Source organism: Canis aureus, chromosome 15 (assembly GCF_053574225.1).
Source record: "Canis aureus isolate CA01 chromosome 15, VMU_Caureus_v.1.0, whole genome shotgun sequence".
Classification (NCBI taxonomy): domain Eukaryota; kingdom Metazoa; phylum Chordata; class Mammalia; order Carnivora; family Canidae; genus Canis; species Canis aureus.
This window is the reverse complement of record NC_135625.1, coordinates 34,830,829-34,858,505: the sequence shown is the minus strand read 5'-3', so window position 1 is coordinate 34,858,505 and position 27,677 is coordinate 34,830,829. Positions and strand designations below refer to the sequence as shown.

The 27,677-nt window shown below is 40.1% G+C and overlaps 1 protein-coding gene across 11 annotated transcripts in view; it reads right to left on the bottom strand.

Annotated features, from left to right (window-relative positions):
• NRG1 (neuregulin 1) overlaps positions 1-27,677 on the bottom strand; it is a 1,069,619-nt gene that overhangs the window by 209,496 nt on the left and 832,446 nt on the right. The window contains exon 1 of one of the 11 annotated variants that reach the window (XM_077849088.1): positions 9,299-9,872. The exons of 9 other annotated variants lie outside the window; for them this stretch is intronic. In XM_077849088.1, coding sequence (XP_077705214.1) covers positions 9,299-9,395 — 97 coding nt within the window. In that variant the 5' untranslated portion in view covers positions 9,396-9,872. Of the gene's footprint in view, positions 1-9,298; positions 9,873-27,677 lie in introns of those variants that run through there. One more of the 11 variants, XM_077849093.1, reaches the window with a different exon arrangement.

Sequence of the window (27,677 nt, the reverse complement as noted above, 5' to 3'; positions counted from 1 at the left end):
TCTCAACCACAGGAGGAACGCAGCAGTCACTAAAGCCAGGCCAATGTCCAGGTAGGTGTCCCAGAAACACCCTCTGCTTGCTGTTGCTCACAGTGAAATCTTCATGCTGCTATGTTCTGAACAACACTATATTCGAATATAGGAATTCTCATTTGGTCTGCTAGTCAGGAAACGACAGAGCCAATTTTTCTTTTTAGTGGCCACACTCACAAAACAGATTCTTATTGTTGAGGTGAGTGGCCAGATAATTTTGGGAGCATGCAAAATGCTGCTCAGTGCTAGAGTTCTGCCCAAAGTCAGGATATTGTCTGGCTTCGGGAAGGCTGGATTCAAAGGCGCAGGGGTGGCGCCACCCCCACGAAGGCTTGGGCCCAGGCTCATCCTTTTTAGCAGGATTTTGTTTCATCCCATTCCATGTGGAATACACAGGTGCATATTTAAAATGTCATCCCTGCTCTGTATGCCCTTCACTCCAGTGGGTTTGGAAAGAAGATTCCAGAATCATCAAAATGATGACTTATAATGTTCACTTGGGTTTCACTTAAGTGATGGCTCCATAGATAACATGTTTTAGGCTCAGCTCAACCCTGAGCTCAACCCTCAGCTCAACCCTGTTTTGTTGGTTAGCAAAAACAACCATTTCCATCTACTAAACCATGTTAAACATAATACAAATATTCACCCTGTAGGCACAAAACCATAGCGTGCTGTGTCCAAAATGACTTTCCCACATCCTGGAGCCTACCTTACATCAACTAATACTCGATCCAGTTACCAATCCTCTCCTGCTCTGCTAATTTTCCTCCAACAGGGCAAAGTGTAAGGGGAATAAGATGCAAAAGAGGGAGAAGAGACAAGTTCAAGGACAACCAGAAACCCTCCTAAGTCCTGAGAAACTTAATAGAAAAAACACTCGATTCACAATACACATATTTCTAAACATTAAGTAGTCACACATACATTTATCTCCATGGAAGAAAGCTCTCTTCTCTTAAACATTTGTTTTCCTTTAAATATTTGCTGACTGTCTCCCTCCTTTTTTCTTCTTTGATTTTTTGGAGGCATTTCTTATCAGCTCACATAGAAGTGTGATTTCCTATTATATAGGATGAAAATTCCTAAATAAATGACATACTACACAGCTGAAAAATACACTTTATGTTATAGAAATTTAGGGCATTAATAGAGAAATGTTTCTATGTATAATTAATATTCCACCTCTTTTATGTGAGGTTGAATTATATTTTTTGGAAAAAAATCACAAAATGTGTAGGAATTTCAAGTTTCAATTCTGGAGTCCTTAAATAAAAGACATTCGGTATGCAAAACATTTCACTATATTTGTAAGATTTATGTGTTCTGGAAAAAAGAGTCGTTCCAAATTGGAATTTAGACATTTCCTTTTAAAGACTGATTTTAGATTCACTACGGAATAGCTAAATAGCTGCCATAACCTTTAAAATTGCAATTTGTCTCTACAACTACAAGGTTATATATAACAAACAGATGACATACAGTCACAAACACAAATACACACACTTTTCAAAAACTGGCTTTATCTAAATTTAACCTCACTTAAAAAGCAATATAGGCCATTCATAATGAGATGCATTTTCACTTGACAATAGAATTCAGTTATTAAAATACTAGAAAATTTGTGTTGCTCTAAAAACATGAAATTGAGCAAAGATTTTGTTTCCATATTATCTCATAAAATAAGGCCAGAATTATTCACCACTCACTATTATTTCCTTCTCACATCTCTGTGATCTCTGTAGAAATACGATGAGTAAGAGAAAGCAAGGTAACAGTTTTCTAATAGGTCAAATAGAAATACAAATTCTATGTCATGGCAAAAATGTGCCACTTTTCTCTCCAAGGGGAAATGCTAGTTGACACTCTGACTTCATGCTGAATTTGTTTTATATGGATATCATATGATCTGATCTGTTTATTGGAGGAAAATGCCACTGGTTCAATGATTTCCTAGCCCGGGATCCTTTATATATTACTTTCAACCTCTTTTAATTACCAAAACTTGTAAGAATTTTCAAAGTTGTCACTACTATATTACTTAAAATAACACACAAAGCATAAAGCCAAACTACTAAAGAAAATCCGAATATTAAGCCATATGACATTGACAGTAGTCAGTCACGTATGACCTACAAAATCAACAATGTCACAGGGTTTGACCTAATGAAACATTCCCTGACTCTCACATCATTGAAACTAAAACTCAACAGCTGCCCAAGGAGCCAGCTGCCTGCCTGCTGAAGCTATGAAATAAAAGGGTTGAGGCAGTGTGGCAGAGCTACTGTCCCATCAGTAATACCTTTACTTTTTTTTTTTTTTTTTTTTTTTTTTTTAAGAGAACAAGAGCATGCACGTGTGGGAAGGGGAGAGAGAATCTTAAGCAGCCTCCACGCCCAGCACAAGGCCTTCGGGACGGCTCAAGCTCACAATCCTGAGATCATGACCAAAGCTGAAATCAAGAGTTGGCCACTTGGCTAACCGACTAAGCCACCCAGGCACCACAATAATACATTTCCTGTCTAAGAAACAAGATGAACAATACTACACTTCAAAAGGGCAGGGGAGTACTATAATAGGAGCAACTTGCGTTGAAGATGACAAGGGCTCAGTGGAATAAATCATGAGCACAATATTACAATATTAGCCTACGATCCAACAGACTTGATTTTTCATACCTATCTTCAAAAATGTGTAGCTCAATCGAAGTCGGGTTCTTAACCAATTTTAGCTGGGAGTTGAGGGAACAGTGTGAAGAAATGAAAGCAAACGTGTTAGTAAAAATCCTTTGTTCAATTTTGGAGACTTCACCTTATCATTTTTTCCAATGCCCCAGGGAAACTTTGAAACATGATGTCTCTGAACTTATTCAGAAGGAACTGCTGTAAGGGGCAACTGAAAGGTGCCTGTGAGATGCTAGGCTTTCCGAGGAAAAAGTGCTGGTGAAAATTAATTTCACAGACATCCCTTTGCAAGTGACAACTGCACTGCCATCCTCAGAATGAGGTATCAGAATGTTCCTTTTCAGGGCTCTTAGTGAATTCAGGCTACTTGGTCTCGCTGAAAAACAAACCCCAGTTGAGGGAGCTAACAATGAAATCGGGGCCCTCCTCTTCCCCACAGATTGTTCAGAATATCAAAGCAACTTAAGAAAAGAAAAAAGGAGTCATTCTTTGGGGAGTAGCAGTGTGATGCTCTTGGAGCACCCTCTGGAGGCCACAAAACAGTGACACTCGTAAAAGAAGAAAAGGAAATTCTGGTCATCTCTGGCCAAAGTCCATAGATTTCACCTGAGTTGGACTCTAAAATGTTCTTGCTCAATCCTAGTCAAGGTGATACAAGACACATGCATAATTAATTTCTAGTTTGAAAATGCAAGACATACAAGACGTAACCACATTCTCAAACAATTGCGTCTTCATTTTTAAAAAGGAAAAAATGTGCTGATGAGTGTATTTTCAGCCTACATTCTGAATTCTTTCAGGAATTTATTGCAGAGGCATCTCTTAATATTTAGAAGAGCGGAATGTGAAAATGACATTTTCTTTAACAGAGTCTAAGTACACAAGCTTATACAGGGTCCTAATACTTATCAAACTTTTCAGAGTAGCCAGCTTTAGCTTATTAAAACTAAGAACAAATTAAACTGTCTCTTTTTTTCTTCTAACACCTTACTTTTTCTAAAGCAACAAACACTGACATCTATTGGCATTTTGGTAGCTCGCTTTTTAAAATCTATTAAAACTCATACAAGGACACAGACACAGGATTAGGATTAGGATGTGTAGGATTATGATGGATCCAAACATCACTTGTGCCTCTGGGGAAATTTCATTTTTATGTACCTTATAGCATATTCAATGGATACTATTTCCCTCTGGTTAAAATAAATCAGTGTGTAAGCCAACACTATCTGATTTAATGTTTCATATTTTCTGTTTATGAAGAGGAAAGCCCTAGGGTTAACTAAAATATGAGAAGTTCATTTATTTGTCTCTTGGAGCAAATAAAATCACTCACCTCAAATACTGACATTCAGTTTGTTTTCTTCTGTCCTAATAGAACATGATAAACTATCAGGACTTTGTTAATGCCAAGTGTAACTTGTTACTTTGAGAATGTTAATGAGATACTGACTTGGTAAGAGGCACACTGCTGAAACTTTAAACACTGCATATAACCATTCTAGGGAGAAGGGGAGAAAATAAGTAGTGAGAAGTATGGATTTCCTATATTCATTAATTATTTCTATTTAGAAACACCTGCACTCAATTCTGGGATCCTTGCTGGCAATATATCCTTGCCGGTAATATACTGTTACATTTGATAAAAAGATAACAGAGAAAATGTTCATATACACTTTCCTTTTCAACTGCTGCAGTTTATACTAGACCCCAAAGAGAAGATTATGCATTCCATATAATAAAGTGAGGTTTGAGCGTCAACTCTTATGTGTTGCCAGAAAAGGGGTCATGTTTCAAAATCTTCTCATAGCTTGAAACCTCAACATTTTTCTGCCAGAGATAAAAATTATGCTGCACCTCACTCTACTTTCAATATTTAGACTGAATTCGGGACCGCTTTCATAATACATACATGCAGTTATCGTGTTTGACATATTTATTCCCTTTGCTCTATATTTACAGGTAGAAGATATTAATATTTATACTCACTCTAACTACAGCCGGTTTGGAATTATTTTTTTACCATAAAAGGTGAATTTTGAAAATGATGTCAAATACCTTTGCAAAGACACAGACAATTTGCTTCTTAAGTGATTCTATAAACAGAGCTAACATTTATTGGGCACTTACTACACGTCGGGCAACGTTCACAATGCTCCATGGATCATCTCATTTAAGCTTCATAATAACTTCATGATGAGAATAATATTATTATTATACAATTTTTACAAATAAGGAAATTTAGGCATAGAGGGAGGATTAAGTTATTTTCTCCTAAAACCATTAAGGAACAGTAGCACTAGGATTTAAACCCAGGCTATCTAGCTCTGGAGCTAAGAACTAGGTATCCTGCTTCTTGCTGTCCGACCATGAGGCATTTTTGCACTTCCTAAAGGACAAGCGACAAAAATACACAAAGTATGTCACACTCCTTGGAACAATGAATATTAGCTCCCTTATTAATAAATAATAAACATAAAAGCATCTAGTATAGGGCTTGGCATGTAGTAAGGTATTCCCTATCCTCGTATTAGTTCAATACTTTCTGATTATTTATGTATATTTATTTTTTTCTTCATTCTTCCATCAGTATTACTTTATTATTCTACAGGTATGCAAATGGGATTCCCCAAGCTTCTCCCACCTTACTGCTTCAAAATAATTCTTCAAAAGAAACCCTATTTCATCCTATAAATAATATTTAATGTTTTGAATAATTACAGCAGCTAAGTGGCCAGAAGTAATCAGGCTGAAAAAGACCACTGGACATTCCTCCTGTTTCATAAACACACGCTGCCCTGTTAGTGACAGCACACTTTACCTCCAAGAATGTTTACAAGCACTTCAGTCTGGGGAGCCACTTAAAGAAGCAGGTGGGTGATGTCATCCAGGGAGCACATGGACCACTTCTACCCATCTGGCAGACGATGTTTCACGTGTAGTCACAGATGCCCCTTCTACCACGATTGAAGGGAGACCCTATAGTTCTAGAACTCGGCTTAGCTTGATAATGAATTTGTTCCAGGTCATTTTAAAAAGAGAGAGAAAGTTGGGAGAGAGGAAGAAAAAAAGTCCTGGGATGCCTGGGTGGCTCTGCGGTTGAGCGTCTGCCTTCAGCTCAGGGCGTGATCCTGGAGTCTTGGGATCGAGTCCTGCATCGGGCTCCCTGCAGAGAGCCTGCTTCTCTCTCTGTTTTCTGCCTCTGTGTGTGTGTGTGTCTCTCATGAATAAATAAATACAATCTTTAAAAAAAAAATCCTTTGTGGTGTTTTATGGAAGAGAAACATATCAGCAAATGGAAATTCATAAAAGAAGTTGCTATGACCAAATAGCAAGCGAAACCAAACAAAAACTCTGGTTTTGTAATTGAGGCTTTGATAGGAAGTTTGTTGAGCTAAATCAATAAGAAGAGAATGGATATGGGAGGTCTAGAGTCTAGGAGGCCCAGGATATTACAGGGCCCCCGGTACTACATGGATCCGTGTTACATAGCCCAGGATTTGCTGAGTTTGCTTATTTTGAGCAAAGAAGAGAAACCAATGACCCCAAGGGCTTGGGACCTATTAGAGCCATTATTATGGAATAGATAATTCTGTTGAACATCTGCAGCCCCAACAGTGTGCAATTCAATATTCAGTTAATTGTATAAAAATGTGGATACTGTGAAACATAGCCATGTATGTATCACATATCAGTTGCACATGTCATATGAAAGTTAAAGAAGCCTTTTTCCCCTGAAAATTTCCCTCCAACAGATGTGTTTATGCCTCTGCATATAATACAGCTCACAGCAGGGCTGAGAGGCTGTTATCTCAGCGTTATATCTCCCCCGACTGTCGTGAAGTCATGTTATGACATCCAAAGAGAAGCTGGGCGGTTGCATGTGCATCGTCCAGCACACGCAGTTTCAGTGGCTGCTTTCAGCAAGAGATGAAATGTGGGTCTGCACGATCCTAACACAGGAGCTCTCTAACAGATGGGTGTGCTCCTAGGTCCTCATCGGGGCTGGCAGGGTAAGTGGCAACACCACAGTCATGGCACCAGAAGTTGTTTCTTTTGAGGACACCTGAGAACTTGAGTGCAAAGAAAGCCGAAAAAGAGATGTGAGTTTCTCCCACAAGCCATTATGACTATCAGTTACTGACACCCTTAAGATAAGGGACAGTCCACTGGCACTCGTCATCATAAGGAAAATGACAAGGAGAGACAATGATTTCAAAGCAATCTATTCATGCCATGTGATTTTATACAGAGCTGGTTTCGGGTTGAGCATTCTTTTCAAATCAAAACAAAGAATCAATATTCTTAAGTGGTTTATATGATTTATACAACTTTTTACCTCCTCCAAGATGCCCTGGAGAAAGTTAAAAGTTTCCTCCCCAGAGATGAGGACTACCTGTTGTAAAACGGAGACAAATATTCTGAAAACTAGGGGTGCCTGAGTGGGTCAGTGGTTGAGCGTCTGCCTTTGGCTCAGGGCGTGATTCTGGGGTCCTGGGATTAGAGTCTCGCATCAGGCTCCCCACAAGGAGCCTGCTTCTCCCTCTACGTCCCTGCCTCTCTCTGTGTCTCTCGTGAATAAATAAAATCATATACATATATAAGAATATATATATATACACACAAACACACACCTTTTATATATACTGAAAACTAACCTAGAGCCAAGTTCATCTCAATTTTCCAGGAAGATAGTAAAGAGAATGCCACTTAAGGATGCCAATCTACCTGGTTTATAGGGAACCACTACTGTGACTAGAATGCAGAATGAGAGCCACCAAAGGAGCTCTCGAACTCGGTGTCAAGGGAGAACATTGGGGTAGTCCCAACACAGCTGCCTACCTCACAGATAAGATCTTGGAGGACAGAGAAATGCTGGCTTGCTCTTAAATCTACCTGCTTATCTAAAATGTCTATGCTAAGGCACTGCTGCTATAAACCTTTGACAAAATGCAAACCTGTTACCTAAAAAGGATGCCACTTCAAGCCAATGCCCCTCCTTCATTCAGCAGACCTCCTACAGGGGACCACAGAAACTTCTGAAGGCAGAGTTCATGGGCAGGACAGGAGAACATCTAACGGCCTCCACAAAGAACTCTGCAACTTTACAGTTTTGATTCCGTCTAAAGTCTAATTTACCATGATGACTTTTGAAAGGACAGTTGATAAAGTCACCGGCAGAGGTTGCTAATTGAGCTCCCCATTTCATACCTTGTCCCCAAAGCACAGGGCGAAAGCAAAGAAAGTCTCTCTATACCCTCATGAAGTAAATAAGGTGAATCTGATCAGCAGTATCTTATTATACAAGCACGCACAGGAATGGTCTGCGGCCAAACAATTACTCTTTGTTCAATTTTTGTTTTGCTCAAAACCTGCTGAAGGTCCCTGCCAGTAAGTCAGGTTCTGAAATGCTATCAGTGATGCCAATAAGAGGACTAAGTAAATCTTGTTTTCTTCTTACAAGGAACAGACAAATATTTCTGCTTATCTTCTCAGCCACAGTGTTACCAAGCGCTAGTGAATTAAACTTTCAGAAGTGCTTTATAAAATGTGTTGGGGAGATGCTTTAAGTGACTTAAGGGATCCGGATCAATTAACAGTTGGGAATTGCAGAGACAAAACAACAACAACAACAACAACAACAAACCCTTATACTCCTCCTCTCCTTTTTAAAGCATCTTCTTCACTCAATCACTCATATTCAAGCATTTAATTGGGCTGCTCTAGTCAAGACAATATCTAGAGGATCAGCTCTTCCTAGAGAAACCTAAGGTGAAACTGTCAGTCACAGCCGTGTTCTGAGTATTAAACACAAGATTCGTCTCCAGAAAGCCGCGACTTCCATTTCATTCTGTTATATAACCGGTAACCCACTGGGTTCAAAAACTTGAACTCTGGTTTTCGGAACCTCTTGGGAACATAAACTAACCATATTTATCAAGGAGGTCCTGAAAGCCAGAACTGCTAAATTTAAAGTTTGAGGACTCCTTTGGAGCAGGCCTGGCTCCTGGCGCTGGGCTAGATCTCATCTGCTTCGCTGACCTCTCGGAATCCCTCTCCACCGACCTCAGGTCCAGTATCTCGGCTGCATCCGGGCGAAGGCCCGCACGCGCCGCGACCCTGCGCACCCCGGCGCCCCGCGCTCCGGGCCCGGCGCCCCCGGCTCTCCTGGGGCAGGCTCGCCCAGCCGAGACCGGTTCCCGCTTCGCTCGCTAGAGGGCAGACGGGGCCCGTGCAAAGCCCTCCCGGCGCCGCAGGGGCGCGCACCCAAGCCTCGGCTCCCGCACTCGGGTCCCGCGCCCGCCCCGGCTCCGCCGCGGGGCGCTGGGGGGAGGCCGCGGCACGGAGCGCTGCGCCGCCGCGGCCCCCGGAGGGCGCAGGGGGTCTGCGGCCCCGACCCTACGCGCGGGTGCGGGGCGCGGGCGCCCGGGTGCGGCTCGGCGCCCAGGTGAGGGGCGGCCCCACCGAGGGCGAGAACCTCCCGGCCCCGCGGGCGCCCGGAGCGCAGGGCGCGGGCGAGAGGCGGCGGCAGCGGCGCGGGCAGAAGAGGATGTTGGAGCCGGGCCGCGCCGCGCACTCACCTGGGCTCTGGCCGCCCTCCGGGGGCGCGGGCTTCTTGCCGGAGCCGCGCTCCTTCTTGCCCTTCCCCTTGCCTCTGCCTTCTTTGCGCTCGGACATCTCGCCGCAGAAATGCACGCGCTTCGCGGCCGGCTCCCTCCCGGCGCGGGCGACGCGCCCCAAGTTCGGTCCGAGGGCTCGGCTCGGGCTCGGGCAAAGTTGGTCCCTCGAGCGCGGGGGGCGCGCGGCGCGGGGGCGGCTCCTGTCGGCCGCGGGGAGCGGCGCGGACGCGGCGTGCGCTCCGGGCCACCTGGCGCCGGCGGTCGCCCAGGGAAGTCCTCGGGGCCCGCCGCGCCGGGGCCCGCCGCTGTCGGCTCGGCTGGTGGCGTCGGTCCGGCGCGCTCGCAGCCCGACGAGGCAGAGGCGTTCACCGTCCGGCCCGCGCTCCCATCGCCCGGGCCGCCGCCGCCGCCGCCGCCGCCGCCGCCCCGCTCCGCTCCTGCCCTCCGCGCGAGCCCGGAGTTCCGACAAGTTTTGGGGAACTCCTCGCCGGCTCTTTTTCAATTGCCCCACAGCCACCCACCTCCCGCCCGCAGGTTGGAGGCTGGCGCCTCCTTCGCCCCCTCCCCTTGCCTCGCCCCCTCCCTCTGCCCCACCACACCCCCACCCCGAGGCGCGGACACGCCACCGGGAGGAGCCTGGGCCCGGCGCTCCCGGGCGCAGCCCCTTTCCCTCCCCGAGCCTGGCCGGGCGGGGGGCGGCGGCGCGCGGAGCGGCTCCGGGAACCCCCGACAGGGGTCGCTGGAAGCTGCGCGGACACGCGGCCGCCGCCGCCGCCGCCGCCGCCGCCACCGAACCGAGCGGCCCCGGGAGGTTAGAGACCGAGGAAGGGACCCAGGGGCTCCTCGCTCGTCCTCCGCCGCCCCGCGGCCCCGAAGGGCTGGACGATTCCCACGGACGCGGAGAAACGTTGGAGAAAAAAACTTTGGGACCATGACACCTGCGCCCCCAAATTAAGGCTCTGGAACCCTCGGGAAGGAGAGGAGCTCCTGCTGTTTCTCCGGGAGACTTTGGGGTTCATTCCTTCCTTGTTTCAGTGAAAGTCCCCCACGCGGCGCGTGCGGCAGAGACGGGGTGGGGTGCAGGGGACCCGGCGTGGGGCTGCGCCGGTCCCGGGAGGCTCCGGGCACCTCGGCGGGGGCAGATCGCACTGGGGAGGGGGGGGGGTCCCCTGCCTTCCCGCGCCTAGCGACGCGCCTGTCGCCATTCTCATCTTTAGCTTTATGAGAAGTAATAATAATAATAAATAGTAATAAGCTAGCCTCTCCAGAGAGGGGGTCCTAAGCTGCGTCTCTCGCGACAGCTCGATTTTCCAAGGAACTGATAAAACCCCGGGTTAAAAGGCGATCGACAATAAAACTAGTGCCCCGGCTGGGAGCGGGAAGTCACTCGGTTCTGCCGGCGAGAACGCGGGAGGAGCCGGGAGGGTTGGGAAGGCAGGGCTGGAGCTCTCGGATTCGCTGGCGCTGCCTTTGTGGGATTCAAACTTTCCTCCCGAGTGCGGGTGAGACCTACGTGTCCTTCCCTTGTCCTCCCTCTGGTGGAGAATTCTAAAGAGCAGTGAGATCAAGAAAGCGTTGGCACCCTGCTGAGAAGGACAAAAGTTAGAGGCCAGAGTAATCCATACCACAGAATGATCCAGAATCATGTAAAAGAACAGAGCCTCGACGTTAGATCACAGCCGTGGCTGACTTAGAACGTTCGTTTACAGTGATAGGGTCCCGTTGCGGTCCGGAGGCGCTGGATATGGACAACCGTACTCCTCTTCTACGAGTGATTTGCTCCTGATAAGCCATTCTTTGGGGCCCATGCTAGCTGAAGCATTAGTGCATACAGGCATCTCGGTATATATTGTAATTGGCACCAGTTAAATGCAGGTGAAATCTGGGGTGCCTCCTTGCTAGAAGTGGGAAGGTAGGGAGCAAAAACGTTTGTTTTAAAACAGTCCTAAAATAAGAATAGTTTTATTCTCACTGAATGTGCTGGGTACAAAGAACTGCTAAGAGCTGTCCTAGCAATACTGCTATCATTATTTGGAAAAAGTCTGATGTCCAAGTATCTTCTGATGACCCTCCAACAAACACCAAACATAAATTTTGCTAGTCCATAAAAACAGCAAAATCAGGGGAAAGATTACGAATAAACCTGAATGGCACTGTAATATTCCACAGAGTCTTACATAAAATGAAATCTGAATGTTGGCTGAAATAGCTCTGTTTTCCCAGGAGGGGCCACTGCTCAACAAAGCAGGAAACAGCAAAATTCAGAAGAGGGGAGCCCTTTCAAAAAAAATGTATTCTTCCTCCAGGATATGAGACCCTTTACAGGCTTAATATACAATAGGTAAGGGTTATCAAATATATCCTTATTTTAGAACTGAAGAATAGAAAGCAAGCACAAATGTATTTTGGAATAAAAAGTGTCAAGTCTTTTCGAAATAAAATAGGAAGGCAGTAGTAAAAACCCATACCTATGGAAATACTATCAGTTTTGTTTTGGATCTAGAGGTCTTACTTTTCAAAACAGCTTATTAATTCTTTATTCCAGTATTTTTTCAGTGAGGCTACGGAAGAGCCTGCAATTTTGTGATAATTTTCCATTTGAAGGAAACTCTAGTACTAGTGGACAGTTTTCCCAAAGTATGAATGAAGGACCACAGAAAAGATTGTTAATATTGCAATACTTTGACAATAAAACATGGTGGCCACTAAGTAACAGCAGGATTCCTATGGAAATATGCCTGCGGAATGAGGGAATTTGATGGGAGGAGGCTGAGTATACATGAGCATGCAATAATTGTTCTTTTTTGGTTCGATGTGCTAGAGACAGAGGAAAAAAAGAGAGGACAAAAATTGCCTTGATAAATGGGGAAAGAACATTTAAGAAAGATGGTGAAGGGGCAGTTGGCTGATAGGGCTTCCTGGGACTATGTTTGTATTCTGGAGTCATATTTTAACTGTCAATTGCAGCTGAATTGTCAGAAAATTCATGACAAAGTCCAAAATTTTTTTTCTCCTGATACATTGTTTAAATATGTTTTTGCCCTTTAAGTTATTTAGTGTTAATTTTCTGAGGGTTATTTTATTCCATTATTTATGGTTAGGTAAAAAGATCAACCAAATAAAAGTTCATTTCTTTGATAATTAAAATATTTATGAGATTTTTCAAGAGCTTGAGATTGTCCTAAATTATTCATCTCTATGGTCAGGAAGTAGCAAATGATTGTGTAGGGTTGTTTTTGTGTTGTTTTTTTGTTTTGTTTTCCTTTTTTAAAAACCTTGGAAATGATCAGAAAAAGGGATGGAAAAAGAAAGAAGAATAATTTAGCTTCCTTGAAGACCAAAATATGAACCTGAATTGTATAATTTAGAAATGATGACATACCTTCATGGTATAATTTTCCTAATTTGTTATGTGCTGTTTGGCTCCTAGAATATGTATCATAGAGGGTTTATCAGCTCTCAAGTAACATATGTCAATCTGTCAACATTTGTCAACTCCTGAAAAATAGACTGGAGATTTATAAATAAGCAACTTGAGAAATAAAGATAAAATGGAGATCTTATATTAAATGACAGCTTAAAATAAATGCAATCCTGCGCCATAACATTTTTCTTTGGCAAGGCTTACCTTTTAGAAGTTCTCTTAAAATCTACAAAGCTGACCAAATATGTCCTCTATCTCAGTAATTCCCGTTTGGAAAATACCCCAAGAGAAATTTTAAAAGACAAAAATAAATAAAATGAAAGAACATTAACATGTGAAGATAGATTACATTTTTTGTAAAATATTGTGCATACTGACAGTAATGGGAATTTAATTTAGAATTAAAATAGGTACTTTTAACTTTTTAAAAAATAACTTAAGATCACTACTTTTTTGAAATTGCATTAATGAAGATGCATGAATGCAAAAGAAAATCTCTCTCATCAGAGTCAGCCCCAAAACAAACAACCACAAAATATGCATGACTTATTCATTCATCAAGCACTTACTGAACCAAATGCTAGACTGTAGGGAAATAGAAAAAAAAAAAAAAATGCCCCTGTTGTCATGAAGTTCAGATACTGTGAGAAAGGCATAAAAACCAATTAATCATTATAATACAAATGAAAAGCAGGGCCAGATAAGTTTTCTAAGGCCTACAGCTCAAAATTTGTGGGCTATAGTTAAAAGAGAAAAACCCCCACAAAATTAAAAATGCAAATTTAAGTCCAAGAACATTAAAGGACCGTTGGATGTGAGAGATCTTGAAAAGTCAGTTTCATTAGCTTCATGGTAGCTTCACCTCTAGTGATTACAAACATAGTCCACCCTCTGCACCATTATAGTAATGGTAAACAACATTTGCATATTATCTTACAGATTAGATAATACTCTCCCTATAAACAGGAGACATTAACAAGCAATCAAAAGAAGTATACACAAAACTGAAACAGGCAAAGATGATCCTGTGAGGAAAATGCGATGAAAGGAGCCTTAGGAATTCATAGATGAGCAATTGTCCCTTATGCTTGGTTAGAGCATTAGAATCAGTATGCAAATTGTTAAAGAGCTTCTGACCCACAAGCTGCCCTGGCAAGACTGGAAAAGTGTTCTCCCTTACATTTGGTAAATATTTGACAGAATTACTAAGGAATCATATTCTGTCTCCTGTGAAGGGAATCAGTTTGATAATAAAATTATGAGGTTAGAATCCCCTCCTTCCAAAAACAACCAAAAAACATAAAAACATAAGATTCAAACAACGCTAAATAGAATCTACACTTATGTAGTTTGCTTACTACGTGATTTTTTTTTTTAATTGCTATCCACGGATGATTACTGTTGTGATTAGTATTATTTATCATTATTATTAACGATAAAATTATTCTCGTGATTGCAGGGATACATCATATATTAAAAATGGATTATAGGGACGCCTGGGTGGCTCAAAGGTTTGGCACCTGCCTTCGGCTCAGGGCGTGATCCTGGAGACCCGGGATCAAGTCCCACATCAGGCTCCCTGCATGGAGCCTGCTTCTCCCTCTGCCTGTGTTTCTGCCTCTCTCTCTTTCTATGTCTCTCATGAATAAATAAATAAAATCTTTTTATAAATAAATAAATAAATAAATAAATAAATAAATAAGGATTATATAGTTGAATACTAGTGTCTAATTTCTTTTTATGGACTCTATTTGATAAACAGGGCCAGTGTCACTAATCTCTTCTGTAATAAGTATATTAATAAGAGGATAGTTTTTGAAACGTTTTCACTTCTTTTAAGTACAGTCTCATGCAACTTTTTGGTTTCTCTCCCTTACCTCTGCACTAATTATTGATCTGTATCTTCCTCAATCCCCTTGCAATAGATACTTAATGCAGATGTGTGCGATACAAATACCTCAAATTTATATGTACATATATGTACTTGTACACATATACAGACATACCTGTGTGTATACATCTCTGTGTGTGTACATTTATATATGTGGGTACGTAGTTATTATTTCTCTTTCTACTATTGGAAGTGAGAAATACTGTATTTGAATGTGAGCTTATAAAAGACAGAGGTTATATATCCTTTTGTATACCTTTTTCCTATCGCTATCTATTAGATTCCCAGCACCATGCTTTGCATCCGGTAAGCACTGCTTTTGCATGGAATGAATTTAAATAGAATAGAATGAATATAAAAAGCCTGGTTCCGATATCACCATTTTCTACCTCTTGGCTGCTGATTACCTACTCTGCAATCACCTTTGACACCTTTTCTGCATCCAACCCATCCCCATGTCCTGTCATTTTGACTTTAGTCTCCTTTTCTCCCTCTTCATTTACTCCCACCCAAATCCACGCCTTCATCCTTTCCTTGCTTTGACCATAGTAAATCTTTTCTACCTGGTATCTTGCTCCCTCTTGTTATTTTGCCAAGTACAGTAGTCAGAGAAGTCTTTTTGAAATGCAAATCTAGCCCAGGCACCTGTGCTTCCCGAAACCATATCAAATGCCCTTGAAGGGCCAGGTCCTGCCTGACTCCAGCCTTCTCTCACTCTGCTTCATTCCTCCCTCTCTCTGCCACACGGAGACCTCTTGGCAACATGCCTTTAGAGCTGGCCATTCTTTCTGGTCCCAGTGCCTTTGTACTTGCTGATGCCTCTGCCTGAATTTTTCCACAACCAACCCACTTTGCCTAATTTCACTTATCTCTCAAGCTTCAAATGAATTTCACTTGCTTAGAAAAGCTATCCACTGCCTTTGAAAACTGTTTCAATCCCCTGTCATAGTTTTGCATCTCCTTCATAACATTTCTTCTTATCTGTTATTATATCATTGTTTTGTGATTTAAAAAAAAAAAAAAACAATGATCTGTTCTCACTGGGCATTAGTCTCTTTGAAGGCAAAGACTGACAATTTCATGTTCTCTGTGACATCTCTAGTGCTTGTACCTGTCTGATCATAGCCAATTACATACATTTTGTTAATTGGTGAATAAATGTGGAGAAATAGAATTACTTTGATATGTATATACGACTATACATACGTATAGTACTTATGTTTATTTGATCAAATTTTAAAATGATAATGATGATGATCATACTAAGCATCATACTTTGGATACCATTTGTTGAAATAAGCCTTTCCAAGAAAAAACACATAAAAAAAATGTGACTAATCACAATGTCTCAATACTTTAGGAGATGAGGTGGTAACTTTTGTGAAATGGTAAAATCCCAAGAAGGATAATGACTTTTTTTTTCTCCTAAATTGCCTCTGCAAGTTTCACTTGTAGATTACATTTATTGGCTCCATTTCCTCCCTTGGATTCTTGTGAGGAGTCAGAGAGACCCATAAAACAGCTAGGTTTTAGCAGGGCTGTTCTAACAAAAGGATAATGGATGAAAACCTGCAAACCGGGCATTGTTAACAGGGTTAAAACTCCTTTCTAGTCGGGCATAATATAAGGTTGCTCTAACCACTTGGCAGACCAGTGATTAAGTCCCAATTTGGTCATTGCAGCAAGTTGCTTAGAACTAGCTTTGAGTTTGGTTTTCATCCTCTAATATCTTGCTTCCTTCCCATCATCCGTATCTGTACAGCAAAGGCAAAGGGATTTCTCCATGCATACTTGGGCTTCAGTTTGTGTGCACATCTAATATACAGCCAAGGGATACACAGATGCATCCGTGTCTTTTTAAAAGTTGCCCCATAAGATCCACTACAAGGTTAGCATGATTTCCTTTCAAGAGGCACTTTATTCATTGTTGTAAAAAGATTCACCCCTGTGAAACGTATAATGATGTGAAAATATAAATTTAATGTCATAGTGATGAATTAGTACTTCAAATATTTGAGCAGTAAGAGTAATTTAACAGATCAACTCTTTGCTTCAGTATGTCCCATAAGAGACACCTGGAAGGAAGCATTTCCAAAACAGATTATAGTACATAGGAGATGACTTCATAATGTCATCATGATAACTGCACTGGATGAAATGAAACACTGACCCACAAACTCTGTACCTGCCTCAGGAATATAATAACATCACAGTTATTTTTTTTTTCCTTCCCATATAATTTCTTCTAACCTCCTTATTAATCTTTACGAATTCTCTTCCCCTCCTTTTTTTTTTTTTCAGGTCTTCATCATGTTAGATAGAACCCAATACTTCATATATTTGACTTGACTAGGGGTTTCTAGTTTTCAGTGAAGAGCCAAGAGTGGAGTTCTCAGTGGAATGTTACAGTCATCTCCACCCCTGGACCCAGGCCTAGAATTTGAGTTACTTTGCAATAGACCAACTTTCAACACACTATATGTTTGGAAACATGTGTGTGTGTGTGTGTGTGTGTGTGTGCTAATGATTTTATATATATATATTATATATATATATATCTTTCAATTCTCATTCATTTGGGAAAAAAATTTCACAACTATTAACAACTCAAGAAGGCAAGTCATCTTTTAAAGATGATGTAGCAGAACAATTAGCTAACTTGACAGAAACCAAATGACCATCCAAAAAATAACTGGTAGCCAACCATGCAGAAGATTACATACTTATGGAAAATGTTGTCTTTTCTGCTTAATCATAAAAGTTGGGTTTGTTCCAACTCTTTCCCATAGGGGCAAGTAAAACCACCTAATTCAAGTGGGGCAGGGAACTCTGATCTTGTCCAGAGTCTTAACCAGTATGTAGGATTCTTTGGAGCCCAGAGAAATTCTCCGGGTAATCCTGAACCCCAGACATCCAGCTGAAAATCTAAGAATATGTTTGGCCGAGCACTTTCTAAGTGATCTTTTTTTGGTCCTAGAGTCGATGGAAATCTCTGAGATCCTGTAAAGCAAAGATATTGGGGCATCGAAAAAATTTGTCATTCCAGTGGAGACTGGTGTCTTTGAGACTGGCCAAGACCAGCTCTGGTTTTGTCAAGAGAAAGAGAAAAAGGTGACATTTATCTTGCTTTGGAATCACAAAACTTTTTTCTCCTGTTGTTGTTTCCAAATGATGGTCTCACAGAATGAAGTAAAGACCATCTATTTCTTTTACTTTCATGATCATAAATAGACCCCTGAGCACCAGCAATATGTGTTTTTACTGTGGGTACTAGAACGATAGTTCCCTCCCACAAATGCAATGGAAAGAATTTAGTACATATTTTCTCGACTCATTTTTTTAAAAAAAGATTTTATTTATTTATTCATGAGAGACACAGAGAGAGAGAAGTAAAGACACAGGTAGAGGGAGAAACAGGCTCCCTATGGGGTGCACAATGTGGGACTCGATCCCAGGACCCCAGGATCACAACCTGAGCCAAAGGGAGAGGTCCAACCACTGAGCCACCAAGATGAGTCTAAATTTTTTAATTTAAATTTTTTTTTTTTACTTTTCTCCTCTTACCTAAGAAACTTTCATCACAGTGCCATCAATTCTTTCCCTCCCTTGTCCTACTGCTGTACCTGCCCTGCCAATCTCTAATGCCAGATCACTCCATCTTCCTTTTTTAACCAGGAACATTATGCTTCCCCATTCTAACAAAGACACCATAACAGAAATCTTTCTTTGGACCTGTCCTTTACTTTTACTACCGAACATTGTCAGTTCCTTTTCATTTACCAACTAAAGGAATCCATCTCCTCCTCCCCAAACTCACCACCAATCCAATGGAACTCCTTCCTAATTGGCACATATAGTGTTCACTTTTGAGTCCTTAAGCCTAGGGAATATTGATACACACATCATCTCAAAAGCTTCTCCTGGGACTCATAATAATATCTCAGTGGCAGAACTTTCTGCCTTTTCTGAATTTTTTTTTCTACCTGTCTCAAAAAGGCTGGCTCATGGCCCAATATTTAAAACCATTTTCTTCTTAACTACACAATAATCCTATAAAAATGTCATTCACTGTGAGCTATCTCAAATGTTCACAAATGTGTGTATATACATATATGTACAACTACTATATATATTCCAACTAGCTCAAAATGAAGTTAGTAATCCCCGCCCTCCCTCCCCCACCAAAAACAAAACCAAACATAGCTTATGATCAGAAACTAGGCATGATCTTTTCTTTTTCTCCTCCCATCTTTTTTGCCTCCCCTGATTCCAGCCACTTGGTAGCTCCAGTTCCAGTGCATTCACCTCTGAAGCCGCATCACTGCCTCTTTGGCTTGTCCCCCAATCTAATTCCGCTGTCACTGTACTGGACTTATTCTAAGTCCTCCTCTTCTAGTACTGTGCTCACACCCAGTCACCTTCCCTCCTGCTACCCAACTTAATCCTCTAAAATGTAAGCTATTATCTTGTCATTCCTTACGTGATATCTCTATTGGATTCCTGTTGATATAAAATGGAAACATCTTGGTAGAGGGTAGCCAGGTCCTTCCCAATCTAAGTGCTGCATCAATTTGTGACTACTTCCCTGTGTTTTCCCATGCATTTGGTGTACTGGGGTCACGCTGAACTTTCTTACTTCCATGCTTCAACTCTGTTTTTCCTCCTACCAGGAGTGCTTGTCACTCAGCAGCTCCATCTACCATCCCCCAATATGCCCATCTGCCTGAGAGCCTCCGAGGGTCCCAGCCTCTGCTGTGGGTCTGGATGGAAGCCTAAGGAAGAGAAGCCTGTCTCATCAAGAAAATGGGGATTGTAATACTGATTGTAATGCTGGTCACTGTTACAAGACTTAAATGAGCTCATGGGAGTCAAACATCCAGCTTAGAGCTGGCACTAGGAAGATAGCACCTCTGCTGGTTGTCATGCAGCATGGAGGAAAAGGAGGTAAAAATGAAAACTAGTACTTGAGTAAGTAGAATATTACCAATTTGTAAACAGAATTCTAATACTGATTACACCTGGCTACTGATACAGACACTCTGTCTGATGCCCTCCCCTTGAGATGGGTGGAGCCTACTGATACTGTGGAATACCATTCCTATGATTAGGTTATCAGTTGACTTTGAATTAATCAAGAGTGAGATCATCCTGGGTAGGTCTGACCTAATCAGATGAGGCCTTAAAACAAGGGCTGGGCCTTTTCCGAAGAGAAAGATCACCCCCCACTGGCTTTGAAGTAGCTGTTGCCTACTGAGAGGGTCACTTGCCTAAGAATGGAGCTTTAGAGCCACCCTTTGCTGACAGCCAGCAGGAGAACAGGGACCTCAGTGCTATAGCCCCAAGGAACTAAATACTGCCAACAACCTGACTGATCCTGGAAGAAGATCTAAGCTCCAGATTGGAACATAGCCCAGTCAACATCTCAATTTCAGCTTTGTAAGACCCTAAGCAGAGGACCCAGTAATGCCATGTTCAGATTTTGCCCAATAAAACTAGAGGCTAATAAATGAGAGTTGCTTTCAAATGCGAAGATTGGAGTAATTTGTTACACAGCAGTAACCAGCTCATACAGTTATAAAGATGTTTTAATTTACATACTGTTTCAAACAGCAAGGTATGGGTAGGAGGGGACAAGTAAGAAGACAGCTTGGTGCCTGGAGTGACGCTCCAAGCTCTGTTACTTCCCAGCTCTGGATCTGGGGGTCCCTTCCCTTTTCCAGCCATGACTGCCTTCCTCTGTAAAATGAGGGGGTAAATAATTGACAAGATGCCTGAAAGGTGCTTTCCAGGCTCAAAATGTACTCTGACATTATACTTTACATCCTTAAGTTATAAAGCTTAGTTTTTGAAAGGATAAAACACGGCACACAGGGAAGTAATTTGGAAATTTTCACAGATAGCAAAAGATGAAATCCAAGTCAGCAATCCTAGATCCTCTGTTTGTAGACAATCCTGTCTCCAACCTTTTCTTTGAGCTTCGGCCAGACTCACAGACATCAAATGGACTCCAAAGAGGTTTATGGCCCTCATCCATAGGTCTAAGGGGGACCTAAAGAGTTGTAGCCTTTTTCTATTTTTGGAGGGTGAAGGTTTGTTTTTATTTCTCACAGGGATGTTTTTGGTAAATGTCTTCTGCCAAAATAATCAGTAAGATAAAGCACCTGCCATAGGCATGAATGCTATATAAACTTTGATGTGAGTTCATAGCAGACATAAAGAACTTTTCTATAAATAATAACAATTTAACTCAAAAATATATCACAGCCTAAGGATTCATCAGGGAAATGTGTACATGTTCCTAAGGAATGTCCATGGTCCTGAAGCAGCAGAATTTTTGGCATGGGTAAGAAATGTGTTTAACTCTGCCGTTTTTGCTCTAGTATGTAAGTTTTTATCTTTTGCTCTAGTGTGTAAGTTTTTATCTAGTATGTAAGTTTTTATCTTTTGATCTTTTTATCTTTTGATTTCCAAATGGAAATTTCTTTTAGAAGACAGTAAAGCAGAGTAAAATGTTTCAAGCCCACAAAATCAGCTGGGGTGAAATTATAGCTTTGCTTCAGAAAAAGTTCCTTTTAGCAAGATTTGCTATTTTCCTATGAGTAGATGAACTTACCTCCTTTACCCAGCCTCATTAAAACATTTCCCTAAAGCCACCTTGTTTTTCTGTGAAAGTTGTGGTATGTGTTAACTAATTCTAAGAAACCAAAATTATCTAAAAATTTTCAAATCCTGGGACAATCTCAGAATCTCAATAACATACCATACTCTAAATCAGCCCAGAGACTAACTATATAGGCAAAGTAAGATGGGTAATAAAAGAATCCAGTGAGACAGTTGTGACAAATTTGAGTCTGATGCTGAGGAAATGTTGGAATTGGAGTCTGAACTATTCAGATTGGTCTATATATTGAGGGAATTGTCTATATACATTCAGACATCTGTGATTCTGTAGGCAGAGCCTCAGATCATCAATCAAAGCCACTCATGAGCTATCCCTCAGTGTTTTGACATCGCCATTCTGTGATGATGGAACTAATATTAATTAAATGCCTATGTCTTCAATCACACTTCCTGTGTTTTGAAAATACTTGAACTTAAAAAAAAAAAAAAAAAGAAAATACTTGAACTTAGGTAGGATTATGGTAAAACCAATACAAGTTAAGTTTCAGAACTCCACACTTACAAGAGTCCCTTCCAAGGCCTGTAACTAGTTTTGTATTAGTAATTCTTTTTTTAAAGATTCTCCAAAATTTACTCCTATTTGAGGAGATAGAAATATAGTTTGAGAAACAGTAAAAATGCAGACAAGTTGACCAGTTAGGGTTTGCCATATTGGCATTTGACTAAATAGGGTTTTGGGTTTTGGGTTTTTTTTAATGTTTTAAGTCACGGTTTTTGTATTACCAGCCCCAGATGATTTAGACCATCCTCCCATTCTCATCACAAAGAACATCCCCACCTTACCACACTTTGAGCACACGCATTTGCAAAGCTTCTCCAAGTTCCTGAGTAAGCGGCAAATGGCTGGTACAGGGAGTGTCCTTTTTATGTAGTCATGAGTATGACATCTGTTTATTCACTGGTATAGTGATTCAAACTGCCAAAAATATAGTTCTACTTGCACACATTTCTTATAAAAATGGTCGGAGTACAAAAGTAATTAGTATTTTTAACATTACTCTTAGGCCTAGTCTTTCTTCCTGACATTGCAAATCCTAGAAAGTAAGGACCATGCTTGATTATATGGCTCAAATGTCACTGATCAAAGATCTCTCTGATTCCCTGATGATGAATGCATATTAAGTTTACACATAAAGAAGTGTTAAGTTCTTTGAGGGTAGATTCTATGTTATTGAAATTTTATATCTTTCATGGTACTGTATACAGCACTTTTTATCTGTTAGGTATGTTGAAAATATTTGATTGATAATAAATGAGTTCATTTGTTAGGTGTTTAGTTAATAGTGTTCAATTTTGATATATCCTTATCATTTTCTCTTTAAAATTGCTACATGTATTGTTTTTAAGGTAATTATTTTGGGATAGAGTTAAGATCATTATTTTAGGTTAGAGTTAAGAATTTTAATGGTAATAACACAATATTAATTCAAAAGAGATTATCTCAGCTTCTACATGATTCTAAAAATCTGTTCTGTGAGTATACTGAAAGAGGAAAATAGCACAGAGTTGAGTTAATTATTCAAGTTAAATCCACTAGAATCAATTAATGTAGTCGAAACATTTAACTAATTGCCCAATGCAGATCTAGCCTAAAATTAAGGTCTCTTATAGCAACATAAATAATCCAAGCCACTCTTATGCTACTTAAATTTCTAGAGTTTCATATCCTGATTACATGCTACTTCTAAACAGAGGAGTTTAGGATTATACTTTCAAGGTCAGGCACTTAACAGCTCTTTTTGTTGTTGTTGTTGGTAATGACGTCTTCAAATGTTATTATCCTAGGAAGTTGCGTATTTCCTCTATTGTTTGTATATATGCATTTATGTACACACAAGAAAATATTTGTTATTTTTCCCAATGTTGTGGACCTAAATTGTGAAGATCAAGACAAAATGTTAAATGTAAAAACGGAAGCATTCTTGTTTTAGGTTTTAGAAAACTTCAGGAAGTCATGTCACCATGTAGCAAACTAAGACATAGGTTGTATTTACAAAGTGCTGAAACATACAAATAAACACCAAAAAAAAATTAGCAACATATGGAAAATTTTTTTTCTAGACTATGGAAATTATCTGCAACTTTTGTCTTTTGGGAAAATTTTTAAATTTATGCAGAAATTATTTCTTTCTTAAGGCATTTTAAAAATGAAAATATTACCATAATCATGAATAAATCATATCTAGTCAACTGAAATTTTCATTGGGAAGTCTTCTGCATACAAGTCTTTACAGACAACTCTTCATGAAATTTCTATTAATACATGATCAGTGTTTTAAAGAAACAATGTAACTAAAAAGAAATTGTAATGAAAATAGCATTATCTATAGTGTCAATTATAATTTAGAAAATGATATATCTTAAAGCAAATGTTTCTAAGGGAAATTCTAATATCATTAAGAGCAGCCTGATAAACAGCTGTTTTCACCTTGGTTAGAAACATCCTGCTTCTCCAAGTTGGTTTAATTGCATCTCAAGTGAAAACATGTTTTGTTCTCATTAAGTGCCATTTTGATTTCTGATTGGAAGTCATAAGCACTGTGAAATAACAGCACCTTAACTGCATGGACATTTCTGGAAAGAAAAAATAAGCAGTTTCAAAACATTTGGAACACATAATAGCTTCAATCAAGCAGAATAAAATCTTGGGGAATTTTTTGATTTATAAGAAAAGATGATATAAACCAAGCTAGCTTGTGGACATATTTGAAGAATCTTGGGTGATTTTTACTGCAGGAAACACAACCTCTGATTAAACCACAAACATAATAAACACCTTTTCTTGACATTTTGGCAAATTCCTGATATACAATTGAATCAAGGCTTTGCTTGTCTTGTGTATATGTGATCTCTGAAAAAGAGAACGCTTATTGTTTGCTATGATAATAATGATTATTGATAGAAAACCCACACATTCTAGCATGCCCAGGACCATGCGTTTATACCTGTGATAGCAGGTGTAGTTATGAATAATAGTCTTAAATGTGCTAGTATTGGTCCATAAATTATAGTCACCCCATTAAAATATAATTTTGATTTGTGTTTGGCTATCACTTATTTGGCATTGACCTGTGTGCCAAGCATTGCACTAAAGGTTTCATATGTCACAATATCATTTAACCTTCACTATAATGCTAGGAGGTAGATATTATTTTTCACTTTTCACTTTATAAATGCATAAATTAAAGCTGAGAATCTCAAAATCCTATACCTAAACAAGTTACCTAAGACCACGTCTACACAATACCCTCAGTAATACTAAAACCATTTCAAAAGTTTCACATGTTTTCAGATATCTGATCACTCAGTGTCATTTTACACTGCCCCAATAACATTTGAAAATGGATTTTTTAAATTCAACTTGCAGTTCCCCTTTTTTAGATTCTTCTTTTAATAACTTTGGCTGAAAATGTTCGGCAAAGAAACAGTAAGAAACTTAAATTCTTAGCTAAATTAACAGAGCAATCTCTTCTCTGAACTAATTAAGCACTAATGCTTAATTACTTTTTAGAGAAAAATAAAGGAAAAAAATAGAAAGGCACAAATACATGTGAAGAATATGATGGTTTTCTTGGAAGTACTTATAAGTGACTGTTTTTTTTTCCCCCTGAAAAATCTTTCAGCAGATAACAGATTACCTACTTTCTCTCCCTTTTTCCAGATCTGCTTTTCAGAAATTTCACTAGGATTCTGTTGCACTAAATTTCCACTAAATCACAGACAGTATCTCCCAAATATGACTTTTAAGCCCCAAATTTCCAACAGCTATTTATAGGTAGTTTGTTTGGGGAATATGAAAATAATTACTCACTAAAATAAAATGCCTAACTTTTACTAGAACAACTTTATACAGGTATTATTTGTGGATCTGTTACCAGAAAATTTCTTATGTGGAATGGAAATAGAACTGAGAGAAAGTACAAAGGAATAGAAATAAATCAACGCTAATTGAGAGACCTGGAAGATATATTTAAATTCAATTACATGATTATCAAAGTCATTGTCAATCTAAAATTTAAAGATCTTAATTTATTATTGAAAATAGGTTTTAAAAATGTATACTCTGGATGATTTTTATACAGCTACAGTTGTCAAGTGTGTCAGTCAGTTATTTAGTGGACAAATCTGCCCGCCATGTTTTTATTCAAATTGTAAATTGAGGCCAGAATTGGAGTGAGCCACAAAATCCTCCACAATACAGATTTCAGTGAAAGTTAGACAGGAACTAGTCATGTGGTGAATTAAAGCCTTGACATTTTACAGATTCTCTATTATCTATTCCATGCTGAGAGGGAGAATTATTCTGAAAAGGAGCAAAGATAAAAAGAACCACATGGCAACCTATGAGTAGAGTTGCTATCACTAATTCAGGTTAAAGAAGATCAACTTCTATTTTATCTATCTACCTATCTATCTGTTGTTATACTATACAATAAATTGGATTCTTGCCTCCAAGTTTGCTTAAGAAGCTTTATGACAAGTTCAATCTTCTCTAACAATTTGTTCACATATTCAATACTCAACTACATGCCTACCATGTGCCATACTTTGTTCCGGATATAGGGATACAGTGGTAAGTGGAACAAAGTATTACACTCCTAAAGCTCCTACTCAGGCAATAAATAACTAAACTAAATGTATAACTACAGACAGAGACAGCACTTTCAAGTGTTCATAGGTGAAAAATAAAACAAAAAGGAAGACAAAGAATAACAGAGGGTTGGCTATTTGGCACAGAGTAGTCAAGGAAGGCTTCCTTACATAGAGAACAGTTGAGCAGAGAATTCAGTGATGAAGAGGAATGAGTCATGCTGAGATCATAAGGAAGCATCTCTAGTAGAAAGGACAGCATATATAAAAGATCTGCTGCAGGAGTAAGCTTGGTGCAACAGAGGAAGAGCAAATGGACCAGTGAGGCTAGAGGCATATGCCTCTAGGGATCACAGTAGAAGATGAGGACACAGGAGAGAGAAAGGCAGGGCCAGATCTCATGGACCTTGAAGGCCATGGTGAGAAGTTTGAATTGAATTCTATTTGTGGGAAGTCATCAGGGAATTTTGTGAAGGAGACTGACATGACCCGATTTATACACATATATACATATATTTTTATTTTATTTTTTTTTGTATTTATTTTAAAGAGAGAGAGAGAGTGAGAATACGAGCAGGGGGAGGAATAGAGTTGGAAAGAATCTCTAGCAGACTCCATGCTAAGTGTGGAGTCCCACATGGGGCTGGATCTCACAACCGCAAGATCATAACTGGAGCCCAAACCAAGAGTTGGTGGCTTAATGGACTGAGTGATGCAGGTGCCCCTGATTTATATTTTTTAAATACCACTCTTGACTACTAAATGCACAACAGATTGTAGAGGGAGAGAGTGAAAGCAGGAAGATGAGTTCAAAGTTAATATAATTATGCACTTGAGGGACAGTGATGAGTAAGCCTGAGTGACAGCCTGAGAAGAAGTGATTCAAGTATGGCTATACATTGAAAGTGGGGCTGGCAAGACATGCTGAGTGAGAACTATATAGAAGAAAAAGAAGAGAAACAAAGAAAGACTACCAGATTTTCACCTGAGAAACTAGGTGAAGGTAATGACATTTATTGAAATGAGAATCAATTTGGGCAGAATGGGTTATGGGGAGGAAGAATTAGAAAGCCAAGAATCCTGCATTAGGTGGTTAAATTTGAGATGTCTATGTGCCCAAGCCCAGATGCCAACTGGACACTGCCTAGAGCTCAGGAGAAAGTTTGGAGCTACAGGCACAAATTAGAGAATAACCAATATAAAGAGAGAATCTATAGTTATGAGACTACATTTCTTAGAGTGTGTAATTACAGAAGAGTAAAAGACTGAAAATGGAGCCCTACAGCCCTCCAACTTTTGGAGGTCAGGAGGAAAGGAGGGAATGGACAAAAGGAGCCTGAGACTAGAAGTAGGGGATGGAAGGAGAGAAACAGAGAGGCGAGGTATCCCAAAATCCAAGGGAATAAAATGCTTCAAGAAGACAGTAGGTCAATTGCTGCTGGTTATTTACTTATGATGAGATCTTGAGATAGTTCACTGGCTTTTTGCAAGTTGGAGTTTGCTTTCGACCTTAGTTTTATTGGACTGATAGTGGTGTATCCTTGATAGGAAAGAGAATGGGGACTTTCAGTTTGACATGTAGATTTGAACACATGTGTTTGTCACCTATGCACTCTGTTCCTGGCCAACTCTAAAATAGCCCCCAGTGTAACTTGTAGTATTTATACTCTTGTGTAATGCCCTTTCTTTGAGTGTATGTTTCCAACCAATAGAATATAGCCAAAGCGAGGACTCTTCTGTGATTAAGTTACTTA